Source organism: Henckelia pumila, chromosome 4, assembly GCF_033568475.1.
Source record: "Henckelia pumila isolate YLH828 chromosome 4, ASM3356847v2, whole genome shotgun sequence".
Lineage (NCBI taxonomy): Eukaryota > Viridiplantae > Streptophyta > Magnoliopsida > Lamiales > Gesneriaceae > Henckelia > Henckelia pumila.
Window position 1 is genome coordinate 51,073,092 of NC_133123.1, and position 24,967 is coordinate 51,098,058.

A 24,967-nucleotide genomic window follows, 5' to 3' on the forward strand; every position below is an offset into this window, starting at 1 on the left:
TAGTTCAGACTTCGGTGTTAGGTAAACACACATTGACTGAGATTTCCAGCGAGTATACATGTTTATCTGTTGCATTTATTTGGCATTATTATGTGGCATGATGTATGTTTTACCGTTTTATATATTCATATATCATGTGCACATACACGTTGAGCCTATACCTTGTTATACCTGATTATAGAGCCGCTCAGCTCTATACTCGATAGTCTGTCACTGAGAGTACCGCGACGGCGGGGACATGTATGTCTGACTACTCTGGTGTACTAGACGAGTGTGGTTGTACCCAGAGTTTGATCCGTGCAGTGGCAGCACTCATGTGGCGCCGGTACTGAGCATGACTTTTCAGATGACCCTTTACCAGTCATCATGTTGCATGCATCATATACATATGTTTACTCATGTTTATGTACTGGGCGTTAGCGCTCACGTCCTAGTTGTTATCTTGGACACCCATTTCAAGGGGCAGGTCGCAGGATGGACGGAGCCGGTAGCTCGAGGCAGGATTAGGGAGCCAGAGCTTTTCAGGGGATTTTATACAGCATGATTTTTTTAGCTGTATAAATGTTTTAGACAGTTTATTTTAAGCATTTCAATATGGTTGTATCACTAGATATTTAAGTCTGGATATGTTTTACTAAGCTGTTATGTAAAATATGGATTATGTTTCCGCACGTTTTTACTCTGTTTAAGAATTTTGCTGTATTAAGTTTAATGCATGCTATTAGTTGTCAGTTAGTAGGTGATTCCATGCAGGGTCACTACACATATTCCAGCCCATCACCTTCGTTCCCCCGATCCATTCATCATCGAAGCCACCCTAAACCGTCGAGTGCAGAATCTGGCTCCGTTCCCACCCGGAAACATAGCCATGACTGAAAACTCGACTTTGGATACTCCGGCACCCCCCCTGAATAAAGCAGCCACTTCCTCGCACAGCATCTCCTCGAGCAGAATCGTCCGAGTTGAGCCAGATCTAGGCGCATCCACCGGCAGTGGATGGACCGTGGCTGGAAATCGATCTCCAAACGTTGCCACCTCTCCTGACCGCTGCCCTGCCCCACCTTGCCGCCTCCTTCTAGACACCACTCCATTGGCCGTGAATGAAGGTGGGAGTGAGGAAACATGGAGTAGGGGAAGATAGATGCTCCAAGACACTTAGCCATACACACATGATATCACATTGAAGAAGAGGAAACTTGGAAAAAGAGAAAACTCACGTTACAAAGAAAACAAAGAAGAGCCTGTCAAAAAAAAAAAAAACAAAGAAGAGAGAAGAAACAAAAAGAAACTCACGTTTAAGTTGGAAAGAAAAAATTGAAAAAGCAACTTACCAAAGTGGACCACAAGTCAATCACAAAAAAAAAAAAATAATTAATACATGTAACGGGAATAAAGATAATTTATCTCTTTATGCAACTCGATTGCGCGGCTGCTGCAATAAAAAATTCAGAAATAATATTGAGTTAGTAAGTTGTGATGAAAACATTACGGTGTTAAATTTATAATAGTAATACATCCAGAGTTTTACTGAGTTTCTACAATTATTATTCTGGCAGGACTTTGATTCATATCATATTACACCACAATCCTACTGCAATTCTACGATCATTATTCAGACAGGACTGTAAATCCAACAATTTTTAATTCAACTAGGACTTTGCTTCCTACTATCTCCGATTCAGTTGCAACACATTCCTACTACAATTAATCTGTAACGGTATCTAAATTTTCTACTCTCGGTAATCTCGCAGAAACGACATGCCCGAGAGTGGGGGGCTTATGATGAGTTATTACCCAATTTGATTTTCTCTCAGGCCCCAGCCCAATGACTCAATCCATATGAGTCTCATATTACTCCGATATTTATTTGGACACTTTATCAAGGCCCATAAATACCTCAAAGCCTATAAGAGGCTAAAGCCCATGAAACTTTCTGACTATCTATAAATAGCTCAAGTCCTCTCATTATTAAGGTACGCACTCTATAGTCACATGCTCTAGTTCTCTAGAACTTTTATTGAGGAAATAATGACTTGAGCGTCGAAGTGTTTTCGCCGAAAAACCCCCGGCGCCACTCACTTTGTTTTGTGATGCAGGTAACAACCCACAAAGTTCGGTCTTTGGAATAGTTCAAGTATTAATCCAGTTATCCAGATCTCTACAAATTTCTCATATTTTCTCTAATCGAGTAATATCAATTTTTGGCTACATCAATATATATATATATATATATATATATATATATTGTCTATTTGAACGTATTTACGTGTTTGTCCAGTTTATATATTTATCTAAACATGATAATAAGTTTTTATATATTTTTTTATTAAGAGGATGAATTATCTAAAAAAATTTAATTAAAAAAATATAAATAAAGATATGATTGAATTTTAAAATATAGATAAAGATAATTTAAGAGAACAAATTTAAAATTAATAAGAGTCAACGCTAAATAAGATAGAATATATTTTTTTGTCTGAAAACTCATGGATATATTCATGTAACACCGTGTGGAAATATAAGATAAATTCATATTTAGTTTTGAAAATATAAAATTATTGTGAATAAAATAAAGGGAGGAAGGCATATTCATGTATAAAGAAAAAAAAAAAAAAAACAAAGAAGAAGAAGAAGCAGCATATTCGTAGAGGTGAATTTGCCTATCCAATCCGGCACGCAACATTGGTAGGATTTCACTTTCTACAACACGGTTTTCAACCATTTACTTTCTCCCCTACGAACCTCTATACCAGATTTCTTGAAAAGTTAGGCAATCGAAGAACCATTGGTGAGTTCGATTTCATCAGCGCTTCCTCATTCTCTCCGATTTTGTGATTTCGTGTGTATACGTATGTGTGGAGATGATTTCTTTTATGGGTTTTAAGCAGTTGGGTCGAATTTTGAGATTTGAGTCTTTTTTTTTTTTTTGTGGGGTTTTACTTTTAAGGATTCGTGATGATTGTGCCTCTGGGCCATTGAATTTTTCGATTGACCAAATGTTAAGTGGTTTGTTTTATATTTCTTTATGATTTTTGTTTTGGCATTTTATGTAAGGATTTACAATTCCTGACACAGGTGGTTCCTTGTTTATTCTCCTAGTCCATCTACTGTTGTTATGAATTGCACTATGTGAATTTTGTAAAGAATCATACTTGATGTTGATTCCTGTGTTTATGCAAATCCAAAGGTTTATGGCAGCTGAAGAGTTGACTTACATGCGACTAACTGCCTGATTAAATACTATTTTCGGTTAAGACTACAATCAATGATTTGCAAATGGCTTGTTTTGTATTTCTTCTCAAGCTAAAATAACGGAATACTGGTTATGTTGTCTGGTTTGCTGAGTTAACACATGACCTTTGCATCTTAGTCTGTTTTGAAATATTGAGCGCTGATGTTACTGCACACGAGGAGAAGTAAAGGAATTATTCTAATATTTTTAAGGCTGATGAAAATCTTAAGTTTCTATGATGAAACTTAAATGTAATCTATGAATTTTGCTCTCTATTTTTGATTAATCTAATAGTCATAGACAGTACATTAACATATTTTTCATTCTTTCTGAACAATAGTTTCCTCCCCTTTGTAAGTGGTTGTCCCACTTATCCAATCTTTGGTGAATGTTGAGAGTAGAGTAAAAGAAAGAAATATGCAGTGTTTTAAATGGCAGTCGAGGCAGCCGCCTAGGTGGTAGGCAGCCCCAACCACCCCGCCTTTGTCTAAGGTGGTCTCTATAGGCGGTCTGAGGCGGTCAATGATTTTAAAATCACAGTCAACTGTCAAAATCAAATAATTTTAAAACCAGTCAAAATCAATCAACTTAAAAAACCTACATATAATAAAAGCGCATCTCACTCTCTTTTGTATTTACTTTTTGTTTCAGGTGTCCTCCACCATTAGCCACCACCTGACTCCAGCCGCCCGCCGCCGCATCAGCCACCATCTTATTATCTTGTTAGTTTGTATTTATATATTTATTTGCACCTTGTATGAAGCTTCTTTATGCATAAACATTATTTAATCACATATATCATGTAAAATATTATGACTATTTGTAGTTACATTGCATAATTATGTATAAGTACCCATAAAAATGGCTAAAAAAATTCAACAGCCTAGGCGGCCGAGACGGTAGGCGGTCACTGACCGCCACGCCACCGCCTCCTGCCATTTACAACATTGGAAATATGTAACTCATGTTCGTACATTTCTTATGTTTGTTCTCTCTGTGCTTTTTGTGTTTGATGTTCTTTTTTGTTTATGGATCTCTTACTTATATCCATTCATTTTAGAGAAGGAGCTGGGGCATCAAGCTTAAGTTTCAACTGCATGGTGTCTTAGAGATATTCATCATTCATCGGTGGGTGTTCAGTTGAATTGACGACCAAGCTATATCCACGAAAACGAATGATGGTTGCATAGCTATATATGGTCTGAACATGTTCTCTTGACTGGAGATGAGCATACTGCAGTAAAGAAAACATCCAATTCTACCTTGTTCTTCTGACTGTGCAATGTTTGGTAGCGTCAATAGGCTGAAAATGAGTTTAGGAGTTAAGCCAATTCTTTCTCTTTTCTCTTTATAGCTATATTAAGTTATAGTGTAATAGCAGAAAACGAGAAAGGAACTTCAGAATCATTAGTAACTGCTCCACGAAGGAATGCAGGGGTTGGTGTGATAGATGGCTCGGGGACTGAGCGCGTTTTTAATGTTGATAGCGCTGGTAGAGAAAGAGGTGAATCGTGGCAGGGCGGGAATAAAGTTTCCGTGTCAACAGTTGCATTTTTAACGCTGGCAATGGCTGCTGCTACTGGTTTAGGTGCTGTCCCATTTTTCTTTGTGGAACTTGATTCTCAATGGGCTGGAATATGCAATGGAATGGCTGCAGGAGTAATGTTGGCTGCTAGCTTTGACCTAATACAGGAAGGGCAGAACCATGGAAGTGGCAGTTGGGTTGTTATTGGAATTTTAGCTGGTGGCATTTTCATATGGCTTTGCAAGAAGGTTAAGCTCTTAGACCTATCATGCTTTCTTTCCTCTGAAACATGGTTATGAATACGCTTTTGCTGATTTTTTATATAAGTAATAATATTGCATGGTTTTTATTACCAATTTAATTCCTTCGCCTGCTGCCCAGAGGGCCCAAACTCTTTACTTCTGCACAGTGTAACTTCTTATCTTTTCTGTATTTTTTTGTTTTTCTTGCCTCTTGTGGTGCAGTTTGGTTTACTAACCTATTGACAATTTGACATGCATTTTAGTCTGTTACTAATTGATCTTGGTGTGCGAGTTAAAGGTTTGTTGATGACTGGCTCATTAATTATAAGCCTGCAATAGGCTATCAACTTAGCCTTTTTGATTTTTGGTTTTCATGAATCATTCTTCATTTTGGAAACAAGTTGTCATTGAGCGTAGTTTATGCGCCTAGTACTGTAATGAAACAAAAAATTCTATGTTATGGAAGTCTACTTAGTCAAAAGCATTCCATGATAAATGAAATTCTTTATTTCATGTTCTATCTTATTGGACACTTTAGAAATCTGATGCTAACAGTCTGGTTTCATGGAGTCTGCTGATATTGTTTACCAATGTGCGAAATGCTTGCCCGTCTTTATTTTTTCTTTTTTAACTTGTTGGACTTGTTAGAGAATATGTTTACCCATAGTTCAACCCCGGGAAATTAGTGTAATTTCGTAGCAGCTCATGTCATTCTTTTGAGTGATCCCCTAAAGATATTTTGTCTTTTATTTATTTATGTAATTTTGCATGTGAATAAGGTATGCATACAGATGTCCATTTTGTGCCTCTGTGTTACACTGTAACTGACAATTTGTCCATCTGGCGGTCCGCGATCCTCAACAGATCTTCACTTCCAGTAGTTACAATATCCAAATTTTTATTCATATAGGGCATCTATTGGCAGAAGTGTATCATACGGTTGGAAACAGTATGAAGTCATCATCTCATACTCTTGTATCAACTGCTGGTCGTTAAAATTGAATCTTTGAAATCTTTTCTTTTTTGCATCTGCTGGGAGCACATTGTGTCATGTGCAGTTGTAAACTAAAGGCTTTCTTCATGTAGTTTTTTTGTAGTAAGCATAAGTATCAGTGACCATTAGCATTGAGCTACCCCCCTTAATGGTCACCAGGGATATGGTCCTGAATATTCTTCGGTGCACTTTAGAGTTTAATTTACTTTTCAACTATTCCCAGTTTCTTGAGCAATATGGTGAAGTAAGCATGCTGGACATAAAAGGAGCAGAAGCTGCTAAAGTCATTCTAGTTGTCGGTATCATGACTCTTCATTCTTTTGGGGAGGGCTCTGGTGTTGGAGTATCCTTCGCTAGCTCCAAGGGTTTATCTCAGGGGATATTGGTGACGATGGCCATTGCTGTGCACAATATACCTGAGGGATTAGCTGTTAGTATGGTGCTTGCATCGAGAGGAGTATCTCCACAGAATGCCATGTTATGGAGTGTGATTACGTCGCTGCCGCAGGTACTTTATTTTGTCCATTTATATGACTAGATTAGGCTTATAAATTTGTGAAATCGCAGATAGGTTTCTTTTTTCCAATATCCACTATGGGGGCGAGGCTAACTCTGCAATTATCTCCTCTAAGATGATTCTTTGCATGGAAAGAATCCAGAGCAGTATAAACGGATCTTTTTGGCTTATACTATCACCTTAAAATATTCGAATGTTGCAAATTGTAAGAACCTAGAGAAATATTATGGATATATACTGTATAATCAGTATTTAGTTGAGTAGATGTTTAACTTGTTATATAGTTGGAAGCATTATAATCCTATCGAGACAAGTAGGACACTATGTCAGTTGTAGTGGATGCTATAACTTTGGGAATATGCACAATGCGCAACCTCTTGAGTGAATTTCTTTGTCTACTTTTTATTAGATTCATGACACTGGGTTTGAATTTCTTCGGTGTTCCAATGTCCACTTAAGTATTCCAAGCAAAACACCTAACCTGTTTGGTAAGGTCACTGGGAATCGTTTATTCATGGAAAATTTTCTTGTGATAATGGACCTTTTGTTTATGACCAATCTATGTAGTAATCAGTATGCAGTTGAGTAGATTTTTAACTTGATTTGCTTGTGGGTGTGTGTACATATACATTGTGTTTCCATGATTACTTCATTGTTAAAATTTTAAGCCTAGTTTTGTATGATTAGAAGCATTACGATCCAATCGAAACATGTAGCATAGTATGTCAGTCTGTAAGTGGATGCAATAACTTTGGGAATATGCACAATGCACCACCTCATTGGTGAATTTCTTTGTCTACCTTTTATTAGATTCATGATACTGGGTTTGAACTTCTTTGGTGTTCCGATGTCCATGTTATGAACCCGATTTATATGAAGAAATTCAATATAAAATATATAAATCCCAGAGCAAGCTCTGTAAACCCTAGCCAAAATTGCTAGTAATTCCCTAGCCAAAGCTAGTTACAAAATCTAGAATGATAACTGAATATCCTAACAAGCTACAACTCCCACGTTTTATTCCTCATTGTTAGACATCAAGATTCTTCTATGGGCTTGAGACACTTGGGCCTCAATTGTAATCCTTGGGCATGATTTGGTTAGGCCCAATATCTTAAAACCATCTAGCTGTATTTGGGTCCATAACAATGCCGCCATCTTCAAATCAGCCTTGTCCTCAAGGCTGAGTCTTGAAACTTGATGATCTTGTTTAAGGCTCCAGCCCAGCCCAGTCATAATGATAAAAACAAGCACACCCATTCCATCTTCCCACACAAAAAGTAATCGTTTAGCCACAACTTGAACTTCTACGGATTTGTCCTCCTTCCAACCAACATCAAAAACTATGATCTCAAAACCAAGGTCAATTAAGGCATTACCACAATCCAGAAAATGAAGAGGATTAACACAAAGAGTAAGAGCCCGAACTTCCACCAAAGACAACAACGACCCTGTCAAATTGAATTTGCAGCTGACCATGCTTTCTCCTACCTTTCCTCGTGAACTGTAGCTGCCCATGGGCCTTTCAAACTTGGGCCTTAATTTTCTTAAATATTTAGGCCCAATAATAATGGGGTTCGTAACATGAGACACCCTAAACATAACCTTAAAAGTACCGAGCATAAACCCAAAATCAGTATTACCTTTTCCAGAAGTAAATAGATCAACCACCCCAGTAGCACCTATATTGTAATCTCCCACCAACTTCAGCCATTGTGATAGGGCTTTGGAGGTGCAATTTGCTTCTGTTTTTCCTTCAACGCTTTTCCTCACTACAAGAGTTGATTCCGAAGTGCCGCTGCATTCCATTCCGCCACCGACACAGTCAACCACCGGCGGCCCACTGGACATCCCTCGCCGACGAAACCCATTACTCCAGCGTCCTGTAACATATTCCTGTCCTGCCCAATATCTAGGTTTTGGCGCAAAGTGCATCAGTGCGATATGAATCCCTCTGCCTGGCCTTTATAATCTCTTTGGGTCCAGTAGATTACATGGCCCAAATTCCCTAGTACAGGCCCGACCCACTCTTGACATGCCCAAAACTCAAGCCCTACTACCTGGAAAGTTAACAAGATACCCGGGAAAGAACAACAACGTTGTTCTCGTTGTACTGCCAAGCCTCCAAAATCCATCCAATCGACCCCCCCTCCCATCTGATCCCAACCTCCTCTCTTTAATTTCGCGCCACTTAACAATCATGGGCCTTAAAATTTGATAGCCCATGTACTTTTTTTTCCAGAACCCACATATGAGACAAACCCATCTCAATCACTACACAGTCACCCCTCAAATTCAAAGCTCTCATAATCGGGTCGTGGGCTTTTATCTTCCCCAATATTTCCTCTCTGGCCCCATCACTCATATGACACACGCAGTGTTCCTCGCCATTATCCATCGTAAACACCGACTGCAGAAACACCGCCTCAGCACCCCATCTGATCGGCTCTTCCTCTATCGCCATTGAAACAAACTCATATGGATTAGTTGCTTTGCGGCCACTGTACCTTTGAATCAATTCAACTTGACGTTTTTCCCATCTCATCCACGGGATCTTCCTGTCCACCCTCCCGATCCAATTAAAAGTCCTTCTCTCCCTGCAAATTTTGGTGCGCTGCTCCTCTGCTTTCAATCCAGTTATCTCCATGTATTCTCCTAGCGAATTTTTCTGTGCTTCAATATTTGGCAGCTTGCCTTTTGAGAGCTCACCTGGGTTCCACTTTTCAGGTTGCTTAATCACAACATTTGTGTCACCGTGCACTTCTTTGCAAGGCCTTCTTCTTTCAGAGTTTTTTTCTTGATAGAGCAACTCATGATTCACCTTCACCATTGGTTCATTGAGGCCACCTTGTTGGTTTGCTTCATCTCCCAATTTTCTTTTCACCAATTTCTCCATCAAACTCTTGATATTCTCTCGTTGATCTGCTGCCATCTCGAATTTTTCATGTCCCTTGATCCACCGTCCCATCAACACCTTCAGATCACTGAGGTCTCCGAGAGCTTGATCGATCCTATCTAGCCTACCCTGCACCTGCAACATACTCTCCTGCAACCCCCACACCGAACGCTCCATAGCTTCAAACTTCGCATCTGCTCCTGTGCTGGCCATCGTGAATCGGCGCTCCTCAAAATCCGGCAGGTCGGACCAATGTTATGAACCCGATTTATATGAAGAAATTCAATATAAAATATATAAATCCCAAAGCAAGCTCTGTAAACCCGAGCCAAAATTGCTAGTAATTCCCTAGCCAAAGCTAGTTACAAAATCTAGAATGATAACTGAATATCCTAACAAGCTACAACTCCCACGTTTTATTCCTCATTGTTAGACATCTAGATTCTTCTATGGGCTTGAGACACTTGGGCCTCAATTGTAATCCTTGGGCATGATTTGGTTAGGCCCAATATCTTAAAACCATCTAGCTGTATTTGGGTCCATAACAGTCCACTCAAGTATTCCAAGTGAAACACCTAACCTGTTAGGTGAAGCCAATGGGAATCATTATTCATTACATTTTTCATGTGATAATGAACCTTTATTTATGAATGATCTATATGGTGAATGCTTTGCTGCTGAAGCCAGAGGAAGTAAATTCCAGTGTGTTATCCATTTTCATTGCTCATGTAAGACATTTATTTCAGCGTCTGATCTGAACCAGTGATATTCGTGGCTAGAAAAGCAAATGATATAGACATTTCAGCATGGCTGAATGGTTTTTGAGGGACAGATGTGAAGTTTTACAGTGGTTCAAGGCGTAGCATTGGAACTGCTATGTTTTACTTCTAGCATTTGTTTTATTCATTTGGTTAGATATAATTATGATAAATTGCATCATGTGATCTCTTGATGCAGCCTCTTGTGGCGGTTCCATCATTTATTTGTGCTGATGCATTCAATAAGTTTCTGCCATTTGCTACTGGTTTTGCTGCTGGGTGTATGATTTGGATGGTAATCACTGAGGTTCTTCCAGAGGGATTCAAGGTAAACTTATTTGTTTTCATTTGCACAGTACTGCTTGTGCCTAAACACTGAAGCAAAATTTTCATACTTGATATGGGGTCAACATTTAGAAACAAAAAAATCCCGTGTCCAATAAATTTTTTGGCGTTGCCTCCTATGTAAGTATGTAGTTTGAGAATCGTAAACTTCGTAATTGTATATTTCTACACCAATTCGGCATTGGAGCTCTTGAATTCATTAAATGTAGATGTACCTACCTATGAGGGATGAATTAGGTGGGGTAGAATTTTGTGCGCTTTATGTAAAACAGTAAAAGAATCTTTAGCATCACTTTGGTTACTTGATTTCTAATGAGATATTTTGTATCTCTATCTTCCATGCGGGCTAAAGCCTGGCACTGGAGTTCAGAATTTGCCCTTAGACAAAAAAAAAGGAACTATCTTATTCCCATGCTTTTTTCTTGGTTAGACCAAGGCAATTTCAAATCGAAGTATCCCTTTTTGGGAGGGGAACTACATAATATGTATATCATAGATATCATGAACAATGGGCTCTTTGACCTGGTGCTCTCTTATTTATTGTCATTAACTGCAGTTATCGTACTGTCCACCTTGTTTAGGTTTGTTGGAAGTGTTCTCATTACTTGACAGTTTTATCAACTCATTTGTACAGTTTGGTCGTTTATTATCAAATTGTTGTTCAGTATGTATATGATATATTTTTTTTCGTCCAATATCTAACAAAAATATGTTTTACATCGTCTGCAATTTATTGAATCTACAAATGTCGTGTGACGTATGGACGAATGGTCCCTGTTTTGGTTTCATATTTTTACAAAGGTTTATTAGATATTGTTACAAATCTCCCACATCGAATATTAAAACTAATAAAGAGTAGCTTATGAACCCAAGAGGTTACACCAGCCACTAGGCAAGCTTTTTGGGATGTAACACCTTTTGGGTTTATAACTTAACAAATATAGTTTATGCTAACTCATTTTCTTTTATCCTATTTCTCAATTGTTGTGGATTTGGGATATACCTATTTAGTCCTAGCCTCTAAGTAATAACTGGTCAACTTAATATGCTCTGCCTAATGTCTTTATTTTAAAGAATGACCAACTCTGATAAAGTAGATTTAGTGCCTTAGTCCAGGCCAAAGAAAGAGGACGAGAAGAAATGTCAAACATCTTGGATAGCCCACACTTTTTGCATGCAGTACGCACCAGGGGAAGATATTTCAACTCTTGTATTTGTAGTCAATAGTCTTTGTAGAACAAAATAATGTCGGTAATAGGTAAGAGCTTGGGTTGTAGTGGTGGACATGCTTTATATGGCCAATCAATAAGCCTAGTGGTAGAGTAGGGGATTTCCTAAGTTTTGTTTTGGCAAGACATGCTTCGTACCTGGATAGTGTTTGGTTTCTCCAAATGAGTAAAAATTGATTGAGAATCACAGATTTGAAATTTTGAGTTCAAATCATTCAATCAGTGAAGGAAATTAAGCTGCTTGTCTCTTATGGTTATCAAAGAAAATATTTGTGCCTCAGATTAAATAATGCTTGAAAAAGCTCACATGCCGAATACACAAAAAAATTGCCTTATCTGAGAGAGGGGGGAAAAGAAAAAGTGGAGGGGAGAAGAGAGAAGGAAAAAGCTGTATTGTCATTGATGCCCAACATACTTGTTGTCAATTGATCAAATTCTACCTCTAGGGAATAAATTTTGATTTTGTTTAGATCATTAACGGTTTGTATTTGAACTGTGATCGATGATTTTCTTCTTTTTTTCGGATTGCAGGAAACTTCCCCATCTCAAGTTGCATCAGCTGCTACACTTTCCGTAGCATTTATGGAAGCTCTGAGTGTATTGTTTGATAATTTCAGCCACAATTACAAGTAATCTTTCTCTCTCCCTGTCTCCATGTGCGTGAGTGAGTTTTTTTTGTTATTGTGGGGGGTGGGGGGGGCTAATAAATACACTAATTTTCACCGTAGAAGCCTATTAGAGTGACTTTACCTTTCATTGGCTATCACTAAATACACTAATTTTCACCGTAGAAGCCTATTAGAGTGACTTTACCTTTCATTGGCTATCACTAAATTTAAATATGTTTCTACATTTTCCTGTGTAAGCACTTGTAAATTTATTATGACATAGCTACTGCTCACAAAAAACAGGTTTATGATATCCGCCTTTGTAACAAAATTTTTACTTTGCAGCCCAGAGGATGGGTCTGGTCTCTTAGTTTCGTTACTTTTTGGTCTGGGTCCATTGCTTGGTGGCATTGCTCTTGTTGCATTTGCTCTTGCTTTCCATCTTCAGCATTCTGTCCTCACCGGTGCGGCCTCTGGCGTTGCCTTTGTCCTTGGTGCTTGGCGACCCCTTCAACTACTCCTATCTTCAAAAATGGGTCTTTTTCCACTATTGTTTCTTCTCACAGCAGGATCTATATTTGCCCGTGTGATCATATCTAGTGCTATCAAGCTTGGAAGCCGCAAAAAGACATCAGCAAATACAATTACTGATATCACTGGATTTTCGATTAGTGCGCCCACACTTCAATCAATTGTGTCTTGTTTGGCAATAGCCCTCCATGCTCTTGCTGAGGGTTTGGCATTGGGAGTGGCTGCGCCCAAAGCGTATGGGCTTGGAAGGCACATGGTTCTTCCCGTGTCCCTCCATGGATTTCCTCGTGGCGCAGCAGTCGCTAGCTGCATTTTTGGTGCAACTGACAGTTGGCACGGATCCCTTCTATCAGCTGCACTTATCGGATTTGTGGGCCCATTATCAGCTATAGTAGCAATACTCACTGGGATCGACTATAGGGGTCTGGATCATGTTATGATATTCGCGTGTGGGGCACTTTTCCCCTGTTTTTGGAGCATTGTTAAGAGAGCTGTTAAGTTGGATAGACGGAAGAGCATTTTTGGACTTGTTATTGGTCTTTTCTTTGCAAGTTTGTGTCTAACGTGTACAAAATTAGTATGTTTGCATACACCTTACTGCAATTCTGCGCCGGAAGCAGTAAGGTGAGAATGGCAGAATCCTGGATGTGTGTTCAAATTGTTATATAATCGCAATGGATGCAAAAGTCCCAGCTATTTTCGATATAATTCTATGTGAGCACGGGGGTCCTTCTGATGACCCGTTTTGTGCTGTTTTCAACCTTTATTTCGGATTCCCTCATTGGCTACCTTGTAAATGATGCATATTCGCCATTTCCAATCGGGATATTTTTGTTGTATAAACCGGGTCAAACTTTTATTTTTTCACAAAAATGACCCAGACGTTACAGAAAGTCATCAAAGTGAAAAGTTTAACTAAAATTGAAAGAGAAGTAGATGGTGAAAATTGTGGTATAACAAATTCACCCTTGGTCACCATGGTTAGATGCTGAGGTTTTTGAATATTCCACCACCACGATATTTATTGAAACAACACATCTCCATAGCCAAAATATATCAGCCTTTGAATAAGTTTTCCTCCTTTATTTTAGCATATTACAACTTACAAGCATCAACACATGCTACATTCTTGAATGCCTTGCATCTATCTTCCATGTGACAAGAAGTGGAAATAACTGATCTCTTGCTATCTCCATAGCTGCTTCTGGAAATATACAAAGAATGCTGTATCTACTTGCTCTCGTCTAAAATGCCTACGAGACATTTCTCCAATAAAACTTCTGCGTTAACCCAAGCATGGTGTTTATCTGTATAAAGAATCAGGATCGCAACTTGTACAAGCCACGGATGTTGTATATAGTTTACTCAAACTGAAACTGAAACTGAGAAAGAATCAGGTAAGTGGTAAAGGATACTAAATAACAATGTGCTGTTTCTCCCAACAGCCTTCTTCAGCATGTCCTCACCTAACAAAGGAACGTAAAAAAAGTCGTGAAAAACTCTGCAAGCTGAATGCATCTCATATCAATATATGGGAACTAGTTCAAACAAATTAATATGCTCAACACCTTCACTTTAGACATTACAATAATGGTGACATCACTATACAAAAATCAGAACATAAATAAGCGAAGGATGCTACATCGATGCTTTCAGAAGAAACAACAATAAAAACTCATTTAATTTCCACACTTGAAAGTTAAGCAGCCAATAGTTTATAAGAAATAATCAAAGATAAGGGCATGAGTCAATTAAAAGGCAGAAGGAAATATATAACTCTGTACGATCACGTCAATTCACAGTTCAGACAAGGGTAAAGAAATACAAGAGTATTATTGACTAGAATATGGTAACCTCACAAGGATGATAAAAGGTAAAGGCTTGAGACGAAACCCTCCGATGATATCTAGTGCTTCTACCTAAAACCCTAATTAGGTACTCCAAAATCTTACATTCCAAATATAGAAACTCTATAAAAAAAGGAAAGAAGAAGAAAGATATATGAACTTATCGAAAAATGCAAACCATACTTCAAAGTTCAACCCAGGGTTTCGAAAGTAAAATTTTGAGTCATTTGACAGAGAAATTAAAGAGTATAAACAGTACAAATAAGATATTTAGTTGACTAATGTGGAAATATTGCTGACCTAAGGGGAGCAATCCTAATCTGGATCGGTTGAAACATGTAATCAAATTATTAATGTACCATTTTGATTGAAGAAAGTGATACCATGACTTGATCATCAAAGAGCCAAATTTCAGCATGTGATGGCAACAAGATCATAATTTTTTAAAAAATTGTTAAGACAAAAACTCAATAATATGCAATGCTAAACTAAACCACAGTCCAAGTTAATGGGCTAGCATCCATAGTGACAGAATGCTTAGACACCCAAATTGAGTACTCGTACGGTTACAAGTTAGAAGGCAATCATATCTCATAGGTTTTCGAGCATCCGATGAAAAAAAGTACTTTTTGACCGAAGCATTGCCATAAGGCAAACACAAATCAGAAATGTGACAAATTCACTGTTTTATCTGCAAAAGGCCTCAATAAGAACCACACAAACTCTACTTTAGAAGGACAAAAAAACGATTGAACACAATTAATAGCTACCTCCAGGATGAAACTTCATGTATGGTCCAATATTATAGACACGGCCTTTAAGAGCAGTCCACATGGAGCCCTCGGATTTGTGTTGTTTAACTTCATCCATAGTTATAAGTCTTCTATTTGATTGTCCATTCAATCCTGACAAAAAGTAATTTAAAACCAAAAGAATTCAGCTTCACATACTTGTTTTAGAAACTTTTTCAACTTCGACGACTTTCATGGAGACAATGTAAAAGGGGTCATCCTACTAAAAATATAGAGATTGGAAGTAATTTTAGATATTTTAATATGTTCAATCAGCTCTCTTCAGAAAAAATCCTAAAAAAGACACAACTGCATGTTGTAAGCAGAAGTACAGTACCAGGAGATTTTGATTGGAAATGACATTATAAATCTATTACTACATAGGCCAAAAAATTCTCCAAGCAAAAGGTAGATATACCCAAGAAAACCGTCCAAAAAGTAAGGAGAGGAACTGTTATGAGCCCAGATTCATATATGCAAGACTTGATCCATTGGGCCCGGGAACATCAAATTCAAAGGGCCCAAGCGTGATTGAAGATGAAAACCCCAAGACAGTCAAAGTGTATGTTAGGAGAAACAAACGAAACACACGTGAAGAGGGGGAGAATATATAATAGCAGTTAGTTTGTATGATGGGGTATTGAGATTTGATTTCTTGTTAAGAGAGTAACTAGCACTTAGCTAGGGAGTTCCATATTGTACAGAGGGTTGCCTCTGGGATTCCTGTACTTCGTAATACATAATCGCCATTTCTATTCCATTGTTCACTGGGTTTTATAATCTCGAGTTGGTATTTGACGTGATTCATAACAGGAACTGGCATAAAGCATGCCAAAAGTGGAGCAACGAAGAAAATGCCAATCATCTCATAGCCGGAATAATCAGTTCCCATACCTCTCAGCCTCAATCTGATTTCGTTATTTTCAAGTCGAACTATCTATGCACTTTAGGGCAACTCAAGTAATTAGGAGTGATTTAAAGAAAACTAGAGAAAAAACGCCCAACAGTTCTCAGAGAAAAGACGAGAAACATCAAAAAGAAAGATTTAATGGAATTCTCAAGCATCCAAACGAGCATCTGATCACCACTTATTTAGTTTACGACATTTTAACTCTGGCACCCAATCTCACAAAATCACTACTGAAATACTTTCGTTCACAACCATAAAGTCAAAACAACCAAGTTCCAGAAATAGTTTTTTAATTTGTGCAAAGTTAAATTTCATCCGTGAATGGGGATCATAGAATTCGTGAGAAACCAAACACCCAAACAAAACTCTACAAAATGGTCATAACCTGCCAGGTCAGGATGTGTTCTTGTGAGCTTAATCCAGTCCAGTGGGCTATATCCTATCTCATAAGGAACCTTTTTTCGGGGCATAGGCTTCTTCACAAGAGTATTCTGTTCCAGCGGCGCCTTACTTGGACTTCCAGCAACCTCTTTTGCATTTTCGTTCTTAACTTTCTGAGTTGGCGCATCAATGACATTAAACGTCAAAGTTCCAACAGTTTTCTGAGATGCAACACCGACTTTCCATATGCTACCACTATCCAAACTACCATAAGCATTTTTATCATCTATACAAATTCCACCAATACGCGTGGCAACATGCTGATCCTCAACACCATCTACAGGCTTCTCAACCTTGCATGCGAAACAAATTTAAATATTTAACAGAGAAAACAACTGAAAGGTGAAGAAAAAGAAAACAGGATGAACTTGTGTAAGGGTTGTAATTTGGCAAAGGCCAAGAGGGAGTGAGCAAGGCAGTAGTCCACTCGTTCCACTCGAACGAAAAAGAGATATTCATGTTAAAAAAATAATACAATCCCGCCTATTAGGAACATACTAGAAATCACCCTCATATGAATATGATAGCCAAAGAAAACACCCGTTGAAAAAGTTAGCGCATCACAACTGCCCATATCAAGAAGCACCAGATTCTTTTAAAGACCGACACTTTATCAAAAACAAGAAAAGTCTATCATGAAAACACGAAGCACTTACTTGACAAAAGGTGAAATCATCCCCATCAGCCATCGTAGCCTGAATGATGGCTCCAAGAAATGTCAGGAAGAGGATTCAATCACTTTATAGAAACAGAAGATTTAGTAAGCAATGGACCAAAGCACCGAATAATTCAACTACAAAACATCGCATTCAACAACCTAATGACCCATCACAGGATCAGATTAAAACGAATCGGCCCATGACCTCTAGCAACAGCATTGATGCAGAGCAAAGCAAAACTTCGGAAAATTACCTGTCTACCACGATTAACAATAATTCTCTTCCGGGTTGCTAACTGAACAAAAGGGAATTTGATCAAATTAAAAAAAAAATTTAATTGTCACCGATTCACATAAACAAAGGAATTTATACAAGAATATTGAACACACACACGCACCAATAATATATGTAGGCAGAGGGAGAAGGCGTGGCGGCGTACTTCGTTGAATTGGATGTGGATTTTCCGGGTCTCAGCCAACAGCTGATTCGATCCTTTTTCTTATTATTTTTTATTTTATTATTATGAGAGAAAGTATTATTATTATTATTATTATTATTATTATTTGAAAAGAGAGAAACTATTATTATTAATTAATAAATTTTGCATCCAAGTTCCTTTTGTGGGGTTTTAGAATGCTAATAATGTGGTTACAAAGGATAAATGATATGTGAATATACGTTTTTGTCTCATTTGATTTTAATGGTTGATTAAAAATAAACTATACGAAATGAGTTTTTGAGTTTTCAATATATAAGTAAAAGTTTTCTTGAGGAGAATTATTTCGACCGTCTTCCAACATAGCTAAATCATTTCTATTTTTCGCAAACACAAAAACGATTTTATGAGATAGTTTAACATATTATTTTATGAAATGGATATTGGAATCGGTCAAACAAATAAAAAATATTTTTTTGTGTCAAAAATATTATTTTTCATTGCAAATATAGATTAAGTCGTTTACTTTCTAACAAAATCTTGGATTTCAAATTTCTATGCCATTTATTATTCCGTTGCAAGCTTTTTGCCGCACTTTGTTTATGTTGCAATGAATGGAATTTGCGTATTTGATGAGACCCTTTTGTTCATTTAGGACTATAAAATTTAGAGTTATTTGCATCAAATATTTTTGTGAAATATTGAAAATGTATACTTCTTATAAGGTTTAAAAAGTTCACTAGATTAATCACGATAAATTAATTAAATTATATGATTTAATTCATGTTATTTAGAATATTTAATTGTTATGTTTAATTATGTGATTTATTTTTTAATACCTGAAAATTTATGTGATAAGTATGATTTTTTTTTAAGTTTTAGGTTGGAATTTAATTCTGGGTCGTAGGGACAAGTCTAGCTTTCGAACGAATTAAGAAAATGTTTTATTTAAATAAGTTTAAGTTGATGCAGTGTATTTTATTATTTGAGAGAACTAAAATTTTAAAGATCTTTAATTATAACTAATGTGCCGTGTTGGAAACCCATTAGTCACAGATTAAAAGAAGCGTTCAAAACTTTTCCCCTTTATTCTCACGTGAAACGCTTCTCTTCTCCCAAATCCTCTTTTCATGATTCAAACACTGCGATCGCAAGGCTAGGGTTCGTTCGTCTCAAGGCTAGATCATTTCTTCATCCAGGTTAATACCAATCAAATCAATCAAACAGGTTTTTAGCATTTTAAAATTCATTTAAGACTATATCTATTTTAAAGGTTTAACCCTAGGTGGTTTATGATGATCGATTCATGTTTCTTGTAAAATTTTCATGAGTATGATGTTTAATCGTGAAGCGTGAGGTGTTCCGGATGTCTTTGGTGTAGATGTATTGAAGTTGATGGATTTTGAAGTTAAGATGCAGAAATTTTGATGTGTTATGGTGTTTTTGGAAGTTTGAGTCAAACTATTGATGTTGGTTGATTTTGGGGCAAATTCTTCCCAATTTTTGATCATGTTCGGGATTGATTCCTTTCAAAAGAAAATATTTTTGGGTGAAGGAGAATCGTTTAAAGTTGAGAAAATAAAAAAGGGAGGGTTTTTGGGGCGTCTGTGCGTCGCTTCCTTGGAATCCCGGGAGCGAGCCTCTCGCTCGAGCGCAACTTGTTGCCGCTCGAGCGAGACGCACAACTAGCTCGAGCAGCAACTTTTTGCGCTCGAGCGATCAGGGTTCTGTCCCAAAATTTTAAACTTTGCATGTTCAGTCCGAAATTCAAGTTTTATGATCTTTTAAGCTCTTTTAAGTATTTTTAATACATTCTATAGGAGAAAGTTTCAAAATGAATTGTTCGGGACGGACGGAACGGCTCACGTGGATCTTTTAAGTTATGTATTGTATGTTTATGTGAATTTCTCATAAAAACCCTTTCTCATGATATGTTTTGAATGATTTCACGCATGGTAGCATCACGGTAAAGTTTAAGAGCATGATTTTTACGAAGTTACGAGAAGAAAGTTGACAATATGACACGTTATGATACGATAAGATGAATTTTATGTTGCATAGAAAATATTTTTATGATTTATGCGTCTTGTGGTGATTACACGGGGTATGCACTTCAAGATGAGCTCCGGAGCGGCTATCCAAACATGGCTCACGTGATGGTTATACGGGGTATGCACTTCGGGATGAGCTTCGGAGCGGCTATCCAAAGAATGAAAGTTACGGGCGTAATGCCATATGCTTGTTGTACAACATAATCTACGAATGACTCATTATGACGGTTTTCACAATACACATACCTCATCACCCCTAAATGTTTTATGATATGGCTTCATCAAGATGTATTTATGTTAAGTTTTTGCATAAAAGACTATGTTGGTGCTTTTCTCCTTTTCAGTTTCAGAAAAATTCTTTTTATGCATTTTTTTGCTGAGTCTTTAGACTCACTATACTTGAATGGTGCAAGTAACGATGATATTGATGCATTCATTGATGATTACGTTGGTGGACATGAAGAAGAGGCAGGAGTCGGTCCAGCGGGTATACAAAAGTGCGAGATTTGTGAAAGAGAGTTGTTTAAACAATTTTAAGTTGATGAGGGAAAAACAAGTTTTATTATTTCTTTTGATGACCATGTTTGGCAAAATCTTTTGAATGTTAAATTCATTATTTGTGCTTTTTTTTTACCACTTTTATTTAATAAAGAAGATGATGCTTCCGAAAAGTTTTTTTTTTTTTTTTAATTATTTCTCCCAATACTTTTAAGTATGTATGTTGAGTAACGCTCCAATAAAAAAAATTGGGACGTTACACTTCTCCCTTGTGAAATTTTAATAGACATCTCCAACCCTGACCTTTTATAAAATTAGCACACACTCCCCTTCATATGAGCGATTGTTGCGCATGCGTCCCTCATGCGACTGAGCCAATATTTTGATTTTTTTGGCATCAAATAACCCTGTGAAATATTAAAATTACATATTTGACCCCTTGAGAGTATAATTTTTAAATCTATTCAACCCATAAGATCCAATTATAAAATATTTATCAAACATTTACATTTTATGAATTTTTATTTTTATTTTAAATTTTTATTATTAATTAATTTGTTTCTAAAAAAATATTATTACTTTATCTTGATATCATTATTTTATTAAATCACTTCGTTTTTCCAATTTCTCCATTAAAAATGTATTCATAAACAAGGATTTAAATACATAAACGTATCAAAATATTGAACAAACATGATAAGTTCATGCATATTACTTTTTCAATTTAAGACTATATATGTTTGAACCAAAATCTAAATTTTTCGAAAATATGTATTTCACAATTTGCAGTAAATAATAAAAAAATAAAGTGGTTATATAATTATAAAATTTACTATTAAAATATATATTTTGTATAACTAATACTAAGATAAATAACTAATATTTTTCATAGTTATTTAATTAAAAATATTATTTTATTCAATTAAAAATAGAATTAAAAGTAAATTTTATCATTATATAATCATTTTATTTTTTTAATTATTTATTTCAAATTGTGCAATACATCTTTTCAAAAATTTAGATTTTGGTTCAATACTATATAGTCCTAAATAAAAAAAGTAATATTCTTGAACTTATCATTTTAATTAGTTTAATATTTTGGTACTTTTACGTATTTAAATACTTGTTTATGAATGCATATTTAATGAAAAATTTGGAAGCACGAAGTAAGTTTAATAAAATAATGATATCAAGATAAAGTAATAAAAAAATTTTACAAAAAAATTAATTAATAATAATAAATTTAAAATAAAAATAAAAATAAAAATTCATAAAATGTAAATGTTTGATAAATATTTTATAATTGGATCTTATGGATTGAAAAAATTTAAAAATTATACTATTAAGGGGTCAAATATGAAATTTTAATATTTTACAGAAGTATTTGGTGCAAAAAAAAAAAATCAAAATATTTGTCCAGTTGCATGAGGGGCGCGTGCGCAATAATCGCTCATATAAAGGGGCACGTGTGCTAATTTTATAAAAGGTTAGAGTTGAAGATACCTATTAAAAATCCCCAATATTAAAATTGCATATTAATTTCAGCAATTTCTGAATAATTAATTAAGATTTTTTTAAAAAAATTATAACAATAGTGTTTTTAAAATTATTTACAACATAATATAAATAAAAATACTTACTACACTGGACATATATTTTTATAAGAAAAAATGACTCTAAAAATTAATCTTGAATTCTAAGGTAGTGTTTGCAATCTCTAAAAATAAGTGATTATGGAGATTTTTTTCACAAATTTGTGAAGAAAATCTTCATAATCACTTATTTTTAGAGGTTGTAATCACTACCTAAATATAGACACGATTTTGGGTTTTGGATTCCAATTACCTTCTACTTGTAGCAATATGTAAATTCTGATATTTTTCATTGCCCCCCTAAGAAAAAAAAACCATCATTTGTAATCAATATTTTAATTACAGTAAATTTCAAATAAAGTTTATTTTTCCCAAATTACAGATTAGTATGCGTTCCGAAGAGGAGCTAGCAAGTCTCACATTCCTTTCATTAATGAATTTTCCCTATAATTACAAACATTTTCTGAAGCAAGCTACATATAAATAGAGTAACACTCCTGTGAGACGGTCTTGTTCGTGAGACGAGTCAACCCTACCCATATTTATAATAATAAGTAATATTTTTGGCATAAATTGTAATACTTTTTAATGGATAACTCATACAAGAGACCCGTTTCATAAAAATGACTCTTGAGACCGTCTCATAGGAGTTTTTGCCATATAAATATAGACAGATATGAAACCTAGATAGCAAAATGACGATTTTTAGTTGTCAAACGTTTGAGATCATATATAAAGCAGCGATTAATTACATGTAAGCTAATGTAAGTGTCATTGAATTTAGTTATATGGTCGGAATGAAACTGAATCGTGATGGAAAGTGGCAAAAACGATTCAGTTATGAAAATTAAATAGTGAACACCAAACTACAGATGTAATTCAACCCCCCCAAAAAAAAAAACTATATCTAAGAAAACAATTTATTTCATTAAATTACACATGTTAAAAAATTTACTCATGTATAATATGCGATGTCCGGTATTTCTCAATATTCATTCTTATGAAAGTATAAAATGCGTAAAAATATGTGAGCCCCGACTTGTAACAACAGTACTAGCGGAAGCATGTAAAACACTTGACTTTACAAGATTGATAACCAAAATGCAAATAACATGACAAGATCTCGTAATATTACGGTCGCACTAAACCAACATTTCATCTTTCATAATTTCATTGTTATTCGAGGTCTTGTAACCTGTATCTGGAATTTATAATAAATAGAAGAAAAATAGAGATTAAGTCTTTCAGGACTTAGTGAGAGAATAAATTGGCTTAATACATTTATAACGAGACAAACAATATCAGTGCAGTAATAAAATATTAGATGACATGAATCAATGGTAACGTATCGTTACGAAATATCTTGCCAAGTGAACTGTATTGACTGTTTAGGATTCTAAAGTGAATATCATAGACTAAAGAGACGGCTCACACCAACATTCGGTATAACACTTTTCCCCATGTACTAAGATCCGTATAATCAATCATTTACGAGCCAAGGTGAACTCACATTTCCGAACCGAAGTCACGTTGTTCAGTAGACTGGAAATCCGGTACATAGACCGTTGTGCAGGCTCAGTACATTCATTCATTGAATCATTCATTCATTCAGTAAATGACCGACAACCAATCATGAGCCAATAACATTTAGAATTCAAATATGTATGGCAATATGTTCAATAAAACGATAAATACACGAGATGATGCAATATATGAATCAAACATAGTTTATGAAATTTTACCATAAATTTCAGGCCAAATGCCAAAGCCTAATATTAAAAAATCGGTAGTAAACCTTACGGAAGGAATCTCATGAAAGAAAACTTCAAGGCAGGAAACCTCAAGGAAGGAAACATCGCCTTGTAACTGATTGTTTAAACTCGATTGATATTTCAGAAGTTGGATAATTTCCTAAAATATCATATAATAGATATTTTATGCATTTTTCTAAATCATTTTTGTATAGAATTTGGTCCGGTAAACCTTGTTTATTCCATAAAAAGTTTATAGTAATTAAAATATATTTCCGAAAACTACTAAAGTTGGTCGAAAGGTCGGGAACAAGCTTTGAAAGCTTTGGAAGTCGGATATTTACCGATACGGCGGCGCGTGTGGTACACGCGCCTATTGTGTCGGTGCGTGACCGGCCCTCTGGTGGCCACACGCAGCCGGCCAATTTCCAGTAGATGTAATGAGTAAAGATCTACAACTTTTATGTTGAACACTTTTCGAAATTCTCAACCAATCAATACCAGAATTTAAATTACTGAAATGATTATCAGTCCACTTTGGATAACAGAAATGGGTACTTCCGGCCATGTTTTCGATCAATGGCCGACATGAAACTATTCTTTGCTACTAGATAAACATCTTTTATGTTGTAATAAACTTAATAAAAGATCAAATAGCATAAGCAAAGAAGGCTAGAACATCTAACATTAGAATGTTTTCTGCTTGGCTTAGACAACAGGTTTTGGCTCGGATTTTGATTTTTTTGATCGACTTTGGTTGATGATTTTTAATCATCTCCTTTACTCAATGTTTTCTGCATATCATAGGGTCATTGTGGAAAAGTTTCGTGATTTTTGGATCATTTTTTCCATTTTCCCTTATTTTCCTTCTTTTTTCCCCCATTTTTCCCCTCCTTTCTCTCTCTCTTTTTCGATTTTTCTTGTGATTAATCTGATGAATTTGAGGATATTTATAGTTGGGATGTCCAATAGGATCATGACAAATGGTCCAGTAATTTATTTTTAATTTTTTTGATTAAAATTTAATTAATTAGATAATTAAGAATCTTATAATATATTATTATTTTTAATAATTTATTATTTAATATATATATATTATTTTATTATTTTGGGT

General features: G+C 35.8%; 2 protein-coding genes across 3 annotated transcripts; one reads left to right on the forward strand and one right to left on the reverse strand.

Moving 5' to 3' along the window:
* Nucleotides 1-868: 868 nt before the first annotated feature.
* LOC140861002 (putative zinc transporter At3g08650) lies at nucleotides 869-13,643 on the forward strand. Its single transcript, XM_073264001.1, has 6 exons — nucleotides 869-1,106; nucleotides 4,560-5,005; nucleotides 6,217-6,501; nucleotides 10,364-10,492; nucleotides 12,270-12,367; nucleotides 12,692-13,643. Exons 1-6 carry the CDS (start codon nucleotides 869-871, stop codon nucleotides 13,503-13,505), a joined length of 2,010 nt encoding a protein of 669 aa, XP_073120102.1. The 3' UTR covers nucleotides 13,506-13,643.
* Nucleotides 13,644-13,774: 131 nt separating this feature from the next.
* On the reverse strand, nucleotides 13,775-18,011 carry LOC140863165 (cytochrome b5 domain-containing protein RLF). Of its 2 annotated transcripts, XM_073266376.1 has the most exons (7): nucleotides 17,923-18,011; nucleotides 17,779-17,820; nucleotides 17,523-17,604; nucleotides 16,811-17,159; nucleotides 15,495-15,629; nucleotides 14,293-14,343; nucleotides 13,775-14,184 (listed from the first exon to the last, which is right to left on the reverse strand). In XM_073266376.1, the coding sequence occupies exons 3-7, from the start codon at nucleotides 17,553-17,555 to the stop codon at nucleotides 14,108-14,110; spliced, it is 645 nt and encodes a 214-aa protein (XP_073122477.1). In that variant the 5' UTR covers nucleotides 17,556-17,604; nucleotides 17,779-17,820; nucleotides 17,923-18,011; the 3' UTR covers nucleotides 13,775-14,107. The 2 variants fall into 2 exon arrangements, with proteins under 2 accessions (XP_073122477.1, XP_073122476.1); XM_073266375.1 differs by lacking the exon at nucleotides 17,923-18,011 and having other exon boundaries at nucleotides 17,779-17,917.
* Nucleotides 18,012-24,967: the final 6,956 nt, after the last annotated feature.

Bases quoted from the DNA above. Each gene is read 5' to 3' on its own strand.
- LOC140861002 (XM_073264001.1), top strand. From the start codon at position 869: ATGACTGAAAACTCGACTTTGGATACTCCGGCACCCCCCCTGAATAAA. The intron at 5,006-6,216 runs GTTAAGCTCTTA...AACTATTCCCAG, and splicing joins TCATATGGCTTTGCAAGAAG to TTTCTTGAGCAATATGGTGA. The intron at 12,368-12,691 runs GTAATCTTTCTC...TTTACTTTGCAG, and splicing joins AATTTCAGCCACAATTACAA to CCCAGAGGATGGGTCTGGTC.
- LOC140863165 (XM_073266376.1), bottom strand. From the start codon at position 17,555: ATGGCTGATGGGGATGATTTCACCTTTTGTCAA. The intron at 15,630-16,810 runs GTTATGACCATT...ACTTTTTGTCAG, and splicing joins AACACATCCTGACCTGGCAG to GATTGAATGGACAATCAAAT. The intron at 14,185-14,292 runs GTATCCTTTACC...TTCTTTATACAG, and splicing joins AAACAGCACATTGTTATTTA to ATAAACACCATGCTTGGGTT.